Here is a 16,448-nt window from a genome sequence, read left to right on the forward strand (position 1 = left end):
GGAAGCTAATTCCAGTTCACATCCTTGACTTCTAGTCCCATTTGGGAGGAGTTCTGAGCTGCAAGGCGGCCTGTGGAGTGGGCTGTGGGCTGAAAAAATCCAGAGATGCCAAGGCTGTAGGCACCAAGGGCCCCCTGTATAGACCACATTGTACTGGGGAATGCCAGCTATCTGCAAAGCAGGAATTAGTTGTGCAGAATTCATGGAGTTTTCTAATCTCAGAATGGTCTAGGAATCTCAAGCTCTAGGAATACTAACTAGGAGATGGGAAGAAGTTGCAATACTTCTTTTGATAAAAGTTCCCACCATCATTATGAAGACCAATCTGACATAACTACTCTGATTTCTAAGGCAAATATGTATCCATGCTTAGAGCAAAGTGAGCTGCAAATTTGGATCTCTCCACAGAAATTGCTAGTAGAGGACTTCCGGGAACTGCGGTCCACTGTTGAGAAGCTGGGACTCATGAAGCCAAACCAGTTCTTCTTCTTCCTGCTCCTTCTGCACATCCTACTGCTGGAAGCTGCTGGCTGGTTTGTCTTGTGGCACTTTGGGACCTCTGTATATACTTTCCTGATTTCTACAGTGCTGCTGACCCTTTCACAGGTAACATTCTTCAATCAATTGCTTATGCTCATATTTATTTAGGGGCAGCTACAATCTGTCTATTTCAGACTTTCAACCAGCCTAGCAGAAAAAGAACTTCTTCCCAAGACCAGATAAATTTGGCCCACTGATTCAGTGACATGGGCATTCAGAAGGGGCAAATGGAGAACCACATGTGGCAAAGTGCAGTTCTACAGCCTAACTGTGTTTCTGCAGCTGGTAGCTCTTGCAAAGAAGTAGAAAAGATTAGTAGGCAATGGATTAAAACTACAGGAGCAACTGACTCACTCAGAAAGTCTATTGGAGATAAAGCGATCCAAACTTGCTTGCTATAATGCAGGGGTGCCTAAACCCTGGCCCTGGGGCCACTTGTGGCCCCTGAGGCCTCTCAATGCGGCCCTCACGGAGCCCCAGTCTCCAATGAGCCTCTGGCCCTCCAGAGATTTGTTGAAGCCCGCACTGGCCCAACGCAACTTCTCTCAGCATGAGGGCGACTGTTTGACCTCTCCTGTGAGCTGTGGGATGAGAGCTCCCTCCACTGCTTGCTCTTTCACGTCTGTGATGCAGCAGCGGCAGCAAAGGAAAGGCCAGCCTTGCTTTGTGCAAGGCCTTTTATAGAGATTGAACTATTGCAAGACCTTCATTCGTTCATATAACTTAATCTTTAATATATTCATTTATGTAAACTTATGTAAATTTATTCAAATTTTAAATGTAAATTAATTCTTTTTTTCCCCTGGCCCCCGACACAGTTTCAGAAAGCCGATGTGGCCCTCCTGCCAAAAGCTTTGGACACCCCTGCTATAATGCATAACAAGTAAGCTTGGTCAGTGTGCTACTGAAGACCAGGTACTGAGGGAAAACAGCAAGGAATACTACCTTTGCCATCATGTGCTGCTGGGGGACCTTGTTAGGGCAGGTAGCTGAAGAACCTGGTTTCTGGTTTGGCCCTGGTAGCTGAAGAAAAACTTCTGGACTATGTTCTGATTCAGACCTTTGTTCTGATTCAGCTTGGCAATTCCTATGGCAATTTCATTCCTAATATACTAATTTAATCTGACCCTGCACAGGCTGTGTATTCCTAGAATTGAAAAAGGATGGGCATAACCCTGTTTGATGGAGTCTAATAATAGGGTCCTCTTGTCTGAACTGCCCCTTTTCCATTTTAGTCCCAGGCAGGTTGGCTAGAGCATGATTTGGGGCACCTTTCAGTCTTCAGCAGTCCAAAATGGAACCACATTGTTCATGAGTTTGTGACGTGCCATCTAAAGGTAAGTGCATTACTCTGGGTGTGCTCTGAAGCATTGGCCAAAAGTGAGGGTGGAATATAGTACAAAGAGAGGTCTCTACATTTTTTTGTTGCAAATTATTATGACACAGCAGGGAACCAATAAGGCAGGGCTTTTCAAGCTGGGGCATTGCAACGCCCCAGCCTGAGGGCCCTGGCCACTTCCCCTTAAGGGGCGGGGGCAGGGGGGAAGGCAGCAACGCGATCCCCAGGATTGTGTCACTAAAGGGGGCGCAGGGACTGTCAGTCACTTAACAGCCCCTGCTGCAGCCTCCTAGGGGTGCAGGGAGCCCTGTGCGACCATCTGCAGGGCTCCAAAAAGCTTAAGAAGTGAAAGCGGATTGTGCTGTACTTCTGGTTTTGTGGAGGTGGGGTGCGATTGCTCCACTTTCACTTTCACTTCTTAAGGTTCAGGGAGCCCTGCAGAAGATTGTGCAAGGCTCCCCATGCCCCCAGGAGGTTGATGCAGAGGCTGGTAAGTGAATGCCAGTCTCTGCACTCCCCTTAGTGACACGATCCTGGGGATCGCGTCACTGCCTCCCCTGCCCCCGCAAGGACTTACTGCAGCTCAAACTCTCCTAGAGAGTTTGAGAACCACTGCAATAAGGAGTTAGTTTGAGTCAGCTTTCATTTCCATGTATCAGAACTGATACAAGAACTCTTGTTCGGTTGTAAGTATCTTTTATTTCTTTGAAAAACTTATATCTCGCCTTTCCCATGCCAAAGCAAATGCCCAAGGCGGCTTACAAAGCTCCATAATAGGACAATATATGAGAACAATAAGTTAAAAAGTGTGTGTGTGTGTGTGTGTGTGTGTGTGTTTGTGTGTGTGTGTGTGTGTGTGTGTGTTCCCTGAAAGGGAATTCCATATTTATCAAGTTGGCCACTGGTTTCTGTTGGTTACTGATTTGTTGGGTGACCTGTACTGTTATCTATTATTAAAATAATAAGGTTAGTAGGGGTTACACCAACTCTAGTGATGCCACTGCATTGAGGCTGTTTGTATGGTATTGCAATTTACATATTCTATATGCTCTGGTATGGAAGTTAGTCCATCACAGGGGATGACACAATTAGCTCTTGCACTGGATGACACAAAACCTAGCAATGTCTCTGGTTTAATACTGGTGCAATCCTCAAGAAAAATGTAAGCTGAAGCCATCTAATGGTGGAAAGTGGAATCGAAAGAATAAGCTAAACAAGCCTATAATGCCTTGCTGCATCTTTCTGGCCTTCAGAAGCTCTGGAGATGCCTTGTTTTGGAAAGAAAAACAGGACCATGAGATGACAAGGCAATCCTGGGAGGGATAAAATTGGGGTTATTTTTTATTATTTGTAAAAATCATTTCATTTTTTGATGCAAATTTTGCATTATATCACATTATTTTGCATTTACCATTTTCTTTTTTTTTCTTTTTTTGTATTTTATTTATTTATTACAGATACAGGAAAGGAAATAGGTTTTACTTAGGGTAGGTACAACACAGGTTACACATAAGGATATTGGCCCTAGGTTCCAACATACATCATTCAGTTAACAAAAAAACAAAACAAAAACCACAATAATGATCAATACAAAGGCTATCATATTTATCAATATAAAAAAATTAAATTTAGCGAAACACTCAATATTGTTTAACTAAAATTATCTATCCAATCATAAAAAAACTTCAAAAAAAACTTCCAATATTTTCTTACTCTATCTAAATCTCTCTTTCATTCTTTCTGTCAGAACTTCCATTTCTGCTACTTCATAAATTTTGTCTATTAAATTTTCTCTAGTTGGCACATCTGTGGATTTCCATTTTTGCGCAAACAGTATTCTTGCTGCTGTAACAATATGTACAATAAGGTGTTTCTTACATTGGTCTTTAATTTCTGATGTCACATTTAGGAGGAATATTTCTGGTTTGAATGGTAATACACAATGCAATATCTCTTGCAACAATTTATGTATCATTTTCCAGTGTTTCTTTGCTTTTTCGCATGTCCACCACATATGATAAAAAGTTCCTTCTACCTCGTTACATTTCCAACACTTATTTGATAACCCAGAGTACACTTTTGCTAATTTTTCTGACGTTAAATACCATCTATAGAACATTTTATATAAGGTCTCTTTGAAAAACACTGCTTTAGTTATCTTAATATTTGTATTCCAAATTTGATTCCAGTCATCCATCGATATATTATATCCAAAAAATTTTGCCCAACGCACCATTGCATCTTTAACAATCTCATCTTCCATTCTTATCTCCAGGAGAAAACTGTACATTTTTCTTATATATTTCCCCTCATCAATCAAAAATATTTTATCAAAATTTATATCTTCTTCATATAGACCTATTTTTTGGTCTTCTCTTAATCTTGTTCTTATTTGCATTTCATTCCACCAGTGCAGCTTTATTCCTTTCTCTTCTAACTCAGACTTACTTAGGATCTCTCCTTTATTATTCAGCAACTCGCTATATGCTTTATTTTGATCTTTTTTTAATCCAGTTTGGATTGGTTGCTATTTCAAGCAGTTTTGTCAATCTAGGTAATTTAGAATATATCTTATATTTTATCTGATCCCATATCCAAATTAAAGATTTTTAAAATATGTTGTTTAAAATATCCGTGATGTTTAACTTTATCATAAAACAGGAATGCATGCCAGCCTATTTGTAAATCATGTGCTTCTAGTGTTAAGATTTTCGAGTTTAGTATGAGTCCCCAATCTTTTATCCAGTTTAAGGCTGCTGCTTGATAATATAATTCCCAGTCTGGTAATCCAAATCCTGCTCTTTTTTTATCCTCTTGAAGTAATTTCAGTATTATTCTCGGTTTTTTGCCTTGCCAGACAAATTTTGTAGTAATTTTATTCATTTCTTCGAAAAAGGTTCTCTTCAAAATAATCGGAATAGTCTGGAATAAAAACATTACTTTGGGCAATATTTTCATTTTCAATAAAGCTATTCTTCCCATTAGAGATAGTTGCAGTTTGTTATATTTCTCCAAATTGTTTTTTACTTCTTTCATTAATTTAGTATAGTTGTCTTCCATTAATGTACTTGTTTTTTTTGTAATTTTAATTCGTAGATATTTTACTTTGTTTGTTACCTGTAGTCCAAATTCTTTTAATCATTCTATATCATTATCTTTTATATTTTTAAGTATCATTTTGGTCTTCTGGTACTTTATTTTTAAACCTGCTACTTCTCCATATTGTTTTAAGTCTTCTATCAAAAATTCCATGGAATTGAGTGGATCTTCCAGGATAAATACCAAATCATCCGCAAACGCTTGTAGTTTATATTCTTCACTTTTAATTTTGAGCGGTTTCAACCTATCATCTTCTCATTACATTATTTAGTATTTCTAATGTCAAAATAAACAACAATGGTGAAAGTGGACAACCTTGTCTTACTCCTTGTTGAATGTTAATCTCTCTCATCAGTTCTCCATTTACTCTTATCCTTGCTTTTTGGTCCGAATATATTCCTTGTATCATCTTGATAAATTTTGGACCAAAATCTAATTCCTGAAGACAATTAATCATAAAGTCCCAATGTAAATTATCAAAAGCTTTCTCAGCATCTAAAAAACACTAGAGCTAATTTCTTATCTGGATGGGCTTCAAAAAATTCCAATATATTTATTATAATTCTCACATTGTTTTTCAATTGTCTTTTTGGTAAAAAACCAGTTTGATCTTCTTTAATTATTTGATTTAATACTTTTTTAAATCTTGTGGCTAAAATTGAAGCGAAAATTTTATAGTCTGTGTTTAATAGCGAAATGGGTCTATAGTTTTTAATTTCTTTTTCATCCGTGTCTGATTTATGTATCAAAGTAATTGTTCCTTCCTTCCATGTATTTGGCATTTCTCCAGTCCCCATATGTCATCAATCACTTTTTAAAATGGTAACAACAATACTTCTTCAAATTTCTTATAATATTCAGCTGGTATTCCATCAGGGCCTGGCATTTTTTGGAGTTTTTGTCGTTTAATTGCTTCTGTAATTTCACTTATAGTAATTGTATTTTCCAATAAATTCTTTTGATCATCTAAAATTTTCATGCTGTTGTTTTTCTTCAGATATACTGTTTGTTTCTGGAGTTCTATATTTTTTCTCCCATATAATACCTGATAAAATTGTTCAATAATTGTTTTTTTTATTTCTAATTTTGTTTCCTCTTTTCCAGTCAAATCTTTCAATGTCTTAATATGATTTTTTTGTCTTTCTTTTTTGAGCTTGTGAGCTAACCATCTCCCTGGTTTATTTGCATTTTCAAAAAAATTCTGTTTTGCCTTTTTCAATTTCTTCTCCATTTCCTGGGTTTGGAATATTTTGATTTCATGTTGTATGTCAGGGTTAGAAAACAACCCGGGGAAATTTGGTCTGGATAAGGTAGGGCCTAAGCTGTGTAAAATGCTGAGTCACCAAGAATCAGGTGAAAAGAGAGCTCACTAATTGTAATAGGTGTTGAGCTAGCACCAGGAGGAGGAGACACCACCCTTCCTAATTCATGCACAGTGCTTTAAAAGGACAGCAAGAGCCCTCATGTGTGGGAAGGCAGGGGAGGTGTATGTAGCATGTTGTGCTGTCTTTATGTTTCTTTGCTATGCTGCTGTTATTTTCCGTTACCTTGTAAATACAGACTGAAATAATGAAGGACTTATGTTTGAAGTGCTCTTTGTGTAGGCTGAATCTTTGAGGCTGCATTCCGCAGGCAGCAACAGATAAGAAGCTGCTCCTTCCTCGACATTGTATCTTCTTAATCTTTTGTTGGATTCTTTGATTTGTAGGTTCTTTCTGTAATTCCTTTTTGTCATTCTCTGATCTTTGTACAAGATCTTTCATTTTCTTCTCTTGTCCAATTCTTTGTTTTGCTGCATTTCTTATTGCTAATCCTCAAAAAAAAAAATGCTTTACTTGCATCCCACACCATTTATGTTTTAGTTTCTGGATGAAAATTGGTCTTAAAAAAAAAAAATTCCATTTCTATTTTTGCTTGATTCAAAAAATTCTGATTACTCAACTGAGTTGTATTTAGCTTCCAAGTATTTCTCCTTAATTTTTTTATTTATTATTAATGAAATTGGATTATGATCTGCATATATATTAAGTAAAATTTCAGTCTGAAACGTTCCACCTAAACTGGATATTGAAGCCCAGCACATATCAATTCTAGACCAGGAATTATGTGAATTTGAATAATATGTAAACTGTTTTTTCAGTTTGAGGAGGCGGAATTAACACAGTGCAGTAGCAGTGAACTTGGAGGGCTCTCCGGGGGATCTGCTAAATAGATGTATTTTCCAAAGTTCCTCACTAATGAGGAACTCTTCATTGCCAAGAAGAAGGGACGAAGGCTGAGAGCGTGAACCGGGACTATCTTTAGAAACGGCAGTTTCAAAGATATCCCGATTTTGCTCTGTGCTGGATCACATCATATCCCAGTTGCCATTTTGGAGAGATACGGATAGCTGGGACTCCCCCCAATGGCCCACTAGATACAACATGAGAGCGAACAAAGGTTTTAACCGTGAGTAATCAGATCATTAAATTGCTAAGCAAGAAGTTGGAAGGAGGAAAAGATAACTTTAAGACTATTTACGTTGGCTGGCAGCCACCCAGAGGAGAAAGCAGCGAACTCAGATGTTAACAAGCCCCATCTGGAGTATATATACATTTTTTTTTTTTCTAGTAAGGGTGATTGTAAGAAAAGACGATAGATAAGATTAAAAAATAAAGGAAGATTATGTAGATCACCCAACTGTAATGGTATACATGGAAAAAGAATGAACAACACTTTTAGCAGCTGAAACAATTTTACTTTCGCTTTCATTGCAAGAGGCTTGGAATTGGATTCAGGCCTGTTGCTGCAAGAGACTTGAACTGGATTTAGAACTGAGTATTTAAAGAGACAGTAATTTGATTTGACAGTGTTATTGATTTGAATTGGACTAGTGATCCACCCCTTTTGGATACAAGACTTGGATTTTGGATACAAGACTTGGTTGTTTTTTTATTTGCTGGAGAAGCCTTGCGATTATAAAATTTGGATTAGCCTTATAAGAAGGTGAAGCAAGAATAAGATTGGGTTGGATTATTCAGTTGTTGGAATAATTGCATCTTCAGTATTAGAGACTTGCGATAGAGCTTTTAAAGACTCGTTGATTTGAGCTGATATTGGAACTGATATTGGTATTGATTTAAATCAGATTATTGATTCTTTTTCCAATTTGGGGATTAGCCTTGCAAGAAGGTGAAGCAAAACACCCTTTTTGGATATAGAACTTGGGGATTAGCCTTACAAGAAGGTGAAGTAAGATATCCTTTTTGGAGATAAACTTGGAGATTTGCCTTACAAGAAGGTGAAGAAAGAAAATTAGTCTGGGGGGACTTTTTTAAATGCTAGATTAATGATTATATCTTTTTTCTTTTTTTGTTTTTTTCCATTCTTTATTTGTAATTGTGTGAAGTTATTGAATTGTGGTTATGATGGTTTTTTGAATTGTTTCGTTTTGAGATATTTGAGATTGTTATTTTAAGGGATTAGATGGATTAAAAGAATCTTTTTTTTTATTAAGGAAGAGAAAAATAGTAAAAAGGGAAGAAATGACATCAAAAAAGGAAGCTAGTAAAATTACGTCTAAGACATCACCATCGGTTGGATCACAAATTGCTACATATGCAACTATGGAACAAAGGAGAGAAAGTCAGACTTCACTATTCGATCTGATGAAAGATTTTAGAAATGAGATGAAAGAACAGATAGGCAATCTCTCTGACCAAATGAAGCAGATAAACTCTTCTTTGACAAGTATGCAGGATCAGATTACACAAAATAAGCAGGATGTCAAAAATTTAAAGAGAGATACGAAGAAAATTAATAAAAGTATGGAAGAGATGGAAAAGAGAATGGAACAAATGCAAAAGCAAAATGAAGAATTAGAGACTTCTGTAATGAGACAGGAGATGGAAAAAGCAGCATTTATTTTTAGAATACAAAATTTTAAAGAAAAATTCCCAGAAGACATTAGAGGTTGAATGGAAGAACGGTTGTCAATGGAGTTGGAACTGGAGGAGGATCAGATTAAAGAGATAATAAATACTGTATACAGAGTCAATTCTAGATATGCAAGACTGAATAAAAAGCCAAGAGAAATAGTGATAAAATTTACGAAAAGATCTACAAGAGATAATATACTAAAAAGACTGGAAGAAAAACAAAGAATAGTGGAGGGAGAGCAAGTGAGAATTTTGAGAGAAGTGCCCTGGAAAGTTTGCCAAAAAAGACCGTTTTATTGAAACTTTGCTGCAATATTAAGAAGAAATAGTGTGAAATACCGTTGGCAAATTCCGGAAGGCCTTCTGTTTGTTTATCAAGAGAAAAGATTTAATATAAATTCAATGATGAAAGTTCAACAATTTTTATCAAAATATGGAGAAAGTCTGGGAGAACAAAACAGGGAATTCTCAGAGAAAGAGAGTACTTCCTCTCAAGAAGAGGAAGAATCCTCGGATAAAATTCAAAACGAACAGAATGGAGGAAAGGGAAAAAAGAAAGAGAAGGAGCAAGATATAGAAGACAGCCAAGAACAAGAAGAAGGAGCAGTAGGAGGAAGAAGGAAAATACAAACAAGACAGAACAAGTAAATTAACAAGAAAGACAAAAAAAAATTTCTAAGTGAAAATGGCTGAACAACAAGTGAAACTTTTTCTGTAAATATTAATGGACTGAATTCTCCTCAGAAGCGTAGAGGAATATTCCATCCAAACCAAAGAAGAATATCAAACCAAAGCAGATGTAATCTGTATACAAGAAACACACATTAAAAAAATGATGTTAGATTTTTTTAATAGAAAAATGGGAACTTTATTTTTTGCCTCAGACCCACACCAAAAGAAAAGGGGGGTAGCTACATATGTTAACCCCAAATTGGAACCTGAATTGAAATGGCAATCAGAAGATGGGAGAATTTTGATTGTAGAGATCCAAGTTGAAACAAGGAAAGCATTAATTGTCAATATTTATGCACCAAACACCCATCAAGATAAGTTTTATAGAAGATTAGATGAGAAACTAATCACGGGAGAAGACAGGGATCTTTTTTTATTTGGAGATTTTAATGCGGTTTTTCAAGCTAAATGGGACAGAAAATTTAACAAAAGATCTTTAAAAAGAGGAGGAACCCTACCCAGATCTTTTTTGGAAATGGCAGAAGAATTACAGATGATTGATACATGGAGAACACAATACCCAGAGAAAAAACAGTTTACATATTATTCGCATTTACCATTTTCAAACATTTATGGGTACAGAATGTTGAAAGAGGCTCATTGAAGGGCATACCTGCCACGAATTAGTGACATGAACTAGTGACAAATACAATATTAGGAAGAGCATTGACACCTGATTTCTCACCTTTCTTCTTTCTCAACAGGTACTTTCAGCCAAGTGGTGGAGTCGGCACCATTCCCAGCACCATGCCAAGCCAAATTGTTTCCTGAAGGATCCAGATCTTGACTTACATCCCATACCTCTTTCCTTAGGGGAAACTCCATCTATGGAGGTAACCAGCAATTCTTACTCCAGAACAGCTTGAGTGACATACCATACTAAGTGTTCAGAGCAGGTTTCATGATAGAGACTGCCTTTGTGGTCCTGGCAAATAATCTCTGTCTAGAGGCAGGCATAAGAAAATGGACTGAACCCATTCTTCTGGATGTCTCATCAATGGTAGACTACCACGCCTTCCTGGACTGCCTGAGAAAGTTGGGTTCTGCTCCTTCTTGATTGGTCAGTATTGGAGGTTAGCAGTGTGAGACAGCTGCTGTATGACATGGGAGCTGCTCTGTGTTGCAGTGCAAGGCCACAAAGTGGATGGAAAGAACTCTTTGTCCTTTCCTCAGAGCACAGGTCCAACCTTGTTATACACGGATTGTTTATACATGGATTTGACTCAACACAAATGGCCACTGCAAATGAGAAGGAATGTGCTGATCCCTGGAGAAAGGGAAAAATGCACCTCTTTAAAATGCTTTTCTTAAAATGTTGTAGAGATTTTTATCTCAATGTGATGAGAAGGGCCCTTTAAATTAAAGGAAAGCAGTCCTTTACAATAGTTAGAGCAGAGGTGTCAAACATAAGGCCCAAGGGCCAGGTGCGGCCTGCTGAAGCTTTTTATCTGGCCCTCAGGCTCTCAGCTGCTGAGCAGTGCTAAGGAGTTACTGCTGAAAGGGCAGCCCACATGAAAATCTGGCTCTCCCATATCTTGAAATATGATCAAGATTTGCATAATTTCTCTTCTGTCATTTGCAGCTAATGAGTTCCTAAGTGAGAAAAAGTGCCTATTTTTGGTTAAGACCTGTTTAATGACATAACTTCCTGCGTAATGACATCACTTCCAGCCCTGAGCAGGCATCATGAATGCTATTCGGCTTTTGTATGAAACAAGTTTGACACCCCTGAGTTAGAGAGAGGACAGCATGCTGACAATCTATCAATTATTCTCTCTCCAAGTGACCCCCTCCCTTCCCCCGAACAAGTGAAAGAAAGATAATCCTTTCTAAGCTCCTGGAGAGAGACTGATTGTTGGATTGTCGTCTTAATGACTCTACTTTAACATCACGAAGGTTAGCAGGGCTGTTTGTAAATCACCAGAGCAAAGGAACTTTGTTTTTTAATTGATTTGCTATAGCAGTGGTGGCTAACCTATGGCACGTATGCCAGAGAGGGTACGCCCCAGTGGCCAGGCGGGAGCCTCTAGGATCGCCACCCCGGGAGGCACAGCAGCTGCGGCACGTCTGTCTGAGGAGCCGGTACAGCCACAAAGCCAGCCTCCTCCTGCTCGGCAGCAGCCGGGGCTAAGGAGGGAGGGGCGAGGCCAAGGGGCAAGACGGAGATCAGGCGGGGCTGACGGTGCTCCCAAGACGCCCCATCAAGCCAGGCCCCCCGGGGAGGAGGAAGGCTGAGAGGTCCTCTGCCCAGAAGCCCAATGGGAGCGCTTCCTCCCTCCCTCCCGGTGTGGGGTAAGGCGGGCAGCTCACATGCCGCGTGAGAGTGTGGCATGTGGGTGGGCACAGCGAAGCTGCTGCTGCGGGCTTTGGGGAGCCAGCCCTGCATGTGGTGCTGGTCCTGAAGTAAGTCTCATTAAAGTCATTGGGGTTTGCTCCCAGGCTAGCATTGCAGCCTGAGAGCCCAATCCCATGCATGTCTACTCAGGAGTCAGTCCATTGTAGTCAGTGGGGCTTACTCCCAGGAAAGTGTGGCTAGGATTGCAGCCGTAGTCAAAAGGGGGGGTTTGCTCCTAGTTTAAGAGCCCAATCCTATGCATGTCTACTCTGGAGTCAGTTCCATTATAGTCAATGGGGTTTGCTCCCAGGAAAGCGTGGCTAGGATTGCAGCCTAAGAGCCTGCTTCTATGCATGTCTACTCAGAAGTAAGTCCATTGTAGTCAGCGGGGCTTATTCCCAGGAAAGTGAGGGTAGGATTGCAGCCCTAGTCAAAAGGGGGGGGGAGTTTGCTCCTAGTTTAAGAGCCCAATCCTATGCATGTCTACTCTGGAGTCAGTCCCATTATAGTCAATGGGGTTTGCTCCCAGGAAAGCGTGGCTAAGATTGCAGCCTGAGAGCCCACTCCTGTGCCTGTCTACTCAGAAGTAAGCCCCATTACATGGATGAGGCTTGCTCCCAAGAAAGGGTGGCTGGCATTGCAGCCTTGGAGCCTGCACCTGTCTGTGTCTACTCGGAAGTAAGCCCCATTACAGTGGATGAGGCTTTCTCCCAAGAAAGGGTGGCTGGCATTGCAGCCTTGGAGCCTGCACCTGTCTGTGTCTACTCAGAAGTAAGCCCCATTACAGTGGATGAGGCTTACTCCCAAGAAAGGGTGGCTGGCATTGCAGCCTTGGAGCCTGCTCCTGTGTATGTCTACTCAGAAGTAAGCCCCATTAGAGTTGATGAGGCTTACTCCTAGGAAAGAGTGGCTGGGATTGCAGCCTTAGAGCCCACTTCTGGGGAGGGGCTTTTAAAAAAAATATTTTCTTGTTTGAGAAAATGAGCAGTGGCAAGGTCTTGCAGCCACCCCCTCCCTGCCAATATTTCTTTACCCAGCATGTAATTAGTCTGTGGAACTCTTTGCCGCAGGAAGCAGCGATGACAACTTGCTTAGATGCCTTTAAGAAGGGATTGGACAAATTTCTAGAGGAAAAGTTCATTATAGGTTACAAGTAATAGTAGGTAAAAGATGTTAATGTATAACTAAAACCTCAGTATTCAGATTAAATTCACCTATTTAGGTGGTGCAAATCTGAGTATCCCCATTTGGCCCACTGCCCTGTTACTTGGGGTAAGTAGAATTACTTCCCCTTGCCTTGAGTTGCACCGCAGCCAACCCCAACTCTACTCTGGATGCAGCGGATGTTCTGGATGCCAGCCAGCCTGCCTGCCTGCCTGTTCTTTTAATAAATTTCTATTTTATTCTGAAACTGGGTGTTTGTCTTCAAACTAGGAGAAAGAGTGTTCAGCTAGATCTACTCTAGTACAGAGGCACTGATTCCAATGGTAATCTTAGTTTTCATCGAACTTTTTTAGTTATTTTCAATACTGTGTTGTTAATCCTATTGCCTAATATAATGTTCCCAAACTGTGGGTCACAACCTACCAGTTGGTTGCAACCTGATTGTTGGCGGGTCTTGAAACTGAAACTGACAAGTTGACATGTGTCAAAGAAAACGTATTGAATGTTATGGAATGTGAAAATAGCCATATGTTCTTGTTTACTTGCAAGGTGGCAACCAGGCATTAGTCTACTTCGAAGAGCAGGCGGAGTGAAATGCCACCAGAATGGTCCGAGCGACCACCTGGTGGCAGAACACAGACCCAGCACTGGAGCTGGCCCAGTGTGGGCTTGTGCTGGGCTAGCTCCGGTGCTGGGCCTGCAGTAAGGGCTTGCAAACATGCCGTAAGGTGAGCCGGCACGCATGGATCTGAATCAGACCTTAAGTGTTTTGAGCTGAAGCTGAAATGGGGGTGAGAAGAAGTAAGACTTCAATCAACCCCTGTCTTCATCACAATGGATTCTAAATACAATAATCCAATGTGACAATTACAGTAAGGAGCTAATACCATTTTTTAAAAATTCCATTTGCAACATCTTCATGTCTATGGTTGTGGAAGTAGAATAATACATTGCATCTATCTGTAAATTGTCCGCGACTATGCAGCTGGGCTGCAATCTGCTGTTGTGGAAACTGACTAAGTATACATGGCTTTGATGGCTAAACTGTCTGTTTCATGATGGGATCAGATAAAGTGAATTTATAGAGCTGCATCACTGACAACACATCAGTCACAGTGCAATTCTGAGCTGGCTACTGCCAAGTGGACAAGCACATGTGTGCAAATATGCTGTGTGCAAAGATATGTGTGCAAAGATACTGTGGCAGCATGGTGTATTGTGGTGCTGGCGGAAAGGCCTATGCTGGCCTGTTGGCACCAGTTGAAGGCCTGCACCCACAGCAGCAGCTTACTTGTCCATGGGCCAGCAGAGTGGTGGCAGAAGGGCAGAACTGAGACAGGGAGGGAGTTAACAGGGTGGGGAAGGGTGGATTAGGTTTGGGACAGGGGCCACTGTCGCATCTGGGCCTGATTCCCAACATGGGGCTGCTCAGACTTGCATTAGCAATTTTACTAGTGCATGCTCAAGTAGCCCCATGGTGGCTGTTGGGTCTTACCCCAAGGGAAGAGGACAAATGTCCCCTTCCCTCATAGAGACTTCCAGCAGCTTCTCTTTCCATGCTCAGATTCCATTTTGGCACTGCTACATCACTGCTCAGCAAGTCAGTTAGGTTTGGGCTGTTAATGACAGTTTGTTTCTTTTTCATGAGCTTTCTTGACCATCTTTTGTTTGCAGCTGGGCAGGCAGAAGAAGAAGTACTTGCCTTACAATCATCAGCACCAGTATTTTTCCTTCAGTGAGTATCGCCATTTTCCCCTTGTGTCCCCCTCATCCCTTTGGACCACTAGCCAGTACCTGTTGTTAAGTTTTCAGTCACTCCTCCCTCACTCAAAACAAAGACATTCACCTCATCTAAAAGCCCTACTAATATCCTTGGCCTTTCTCTAATCAGTCTTCCTTTAGTAAGTCTTCTGGGGAAGGGCCATGTTGTGTTTTTTTGTCCTATCCATATAGTTGCCATATTAAATGGTTGTGGTATTGGCACCCTAGAAGAACTTCATGTGGCCCTGGACTCCCTTGCCTTTGGCAAGGCACCTGGAAAAGACAGCATCCCTGCTAAAGTCCTAAAGTGCTGCAAAGAGATCATCACTGAGCTGCATGAAATCCTCTGTCTTTGCTGGAGAGAAGGTGGAGTACCTCAAGACATGAGGGAAGCAAACATCATCACGCTGTACAAGAACAAAGGTGACAGGGGTGACTGCAACAACTACTGCGGCATCTCTCTCTCCTTGGCGTTGTAGGAAAGCTGTTTGCCAGAGTTGCACTACAGAGGCTCCAGGTACTTGCAGAGAGCGTCTATCCAGAATCGCAGTGTGGATTCCGAGCCAACAGGTCCACCACTGATACGGTATTCTCCTTTAGACAACTGCAGGAGAAATGCAGGGAACAACGACAGCCACTCTTTATAGCCTTCATAGATCTCACGAAGGCTTTCGACCTGGTCAGCAGAGACGGCCTCTTCAAGATTCTCCCCAAGATCGGATGTCCACCCAGGCTCCTCAGCATCATCAGATCTTTCCACAAGGACATGAAGGGCACCGTTGTCTTTGATGGCTCCACATCAGACCCCTTTGACATCCGAAGCAGAGTGAAGCAGGGCTGTGTTCTTGCGCCGACCTTGTTTGGGATTTTCTTGGCTGTCCTGCTGAAGCAGGCCTTTGGAACTGCAAAAGAAGGCATCTATCTCCAGACCAGATCAGACGGAAAACTCTTCAACCTCTCCAGACTGAGAGCAAAGTCCAAAGTCCAGCTGAAATGTCTGCGTGACTTCCTCTTTGCCGACGATGCAGCTGTCACTACCCACTCTGCCAAAGATCTCCAGCAGCTCATGGATCGTTTTAGCAAGGCCTGCCAAGATTTTGGACTGACAATCAGCCTTAAGAAAACACAGGTCATGGTTCAGGATGTGGACTCACCTCCCTGCATTACAGTCTCTGCGCATGAACTGGAGGTTGTCCATGACTGTGTACCTTGGCTCAAAGATCTCCGACTCTCTTTCTCTCGATACCGAGCTAAACAAGCGCATTGGTAAAGCAGCTACCACGTTTTCCAGACTCACAAAGAGAGTCTGGTCCAACAAGAAGCTGACGGAACATACCAAGATCCAGGTCTACAGAGCTTGCATCCTGAGTACACTTCTGTATTGCAGAGAGTCATGGACTCTTCGCTCACAACAGGAGAGGAAACTGAACGCTTTCCACATGCGCTGCCTCCGATGCATCCTCGGCATCACCTGGCAGGACAAAGTTCCAAACAACACAGTCCTGGAACGTGCTGGAATCCCTAGCATGTATGCACTGCTGAAACAGAGACGCCTGCGTTG

The 16,448-nt window shown here is 41.1% G+C and overlaps 1 protein-coding gene across 1 annotated transcript in view; it reads left to right on the forward strand.

Moving 5' to 3' along the window:
• Positions 1-16,448, forward strand: part of LOC136636261 (acyl-CoA (8-3)-desaturase-like) — a 34,609-nt gene that overhangs the window by 4,295 nt on the left and 13,866 nt on the right. The window contains exons 3-6 of the mRNA XM_066611236.1: positions 409-606; positions 1,776-1,877; positions 10,332-10,460; positions 14,801-14,861. Of these exons, the coding sequence (XP_066467333.1) occupies positions 409-606; positions 1,776-1,877; positions 10,332-10,460; positions 14,801-14,861 (490 nt within the window). The remainder of the gene's footprint in view (positions 1-408; positions 607-1,775; positions 1,878-10,331; positions 10,461-14,800; positions 14,862-16,448) is intronic.

This window comes from Tiliqua scincoides, chromosome 1 (genome assembly GCF_035046505.1).
Source record: "Tiliqua scincoides isolate rTilSci1 chromosome 1, rTilSci1.hap2, whole genome shotgun sequence".
Taxonomy (NCBI): Eukaryota; Metazoa; Chordata; class Lepidosauria; order Squamata; family Scincidae; genus Tiliqua; species Tiliqua scincoides.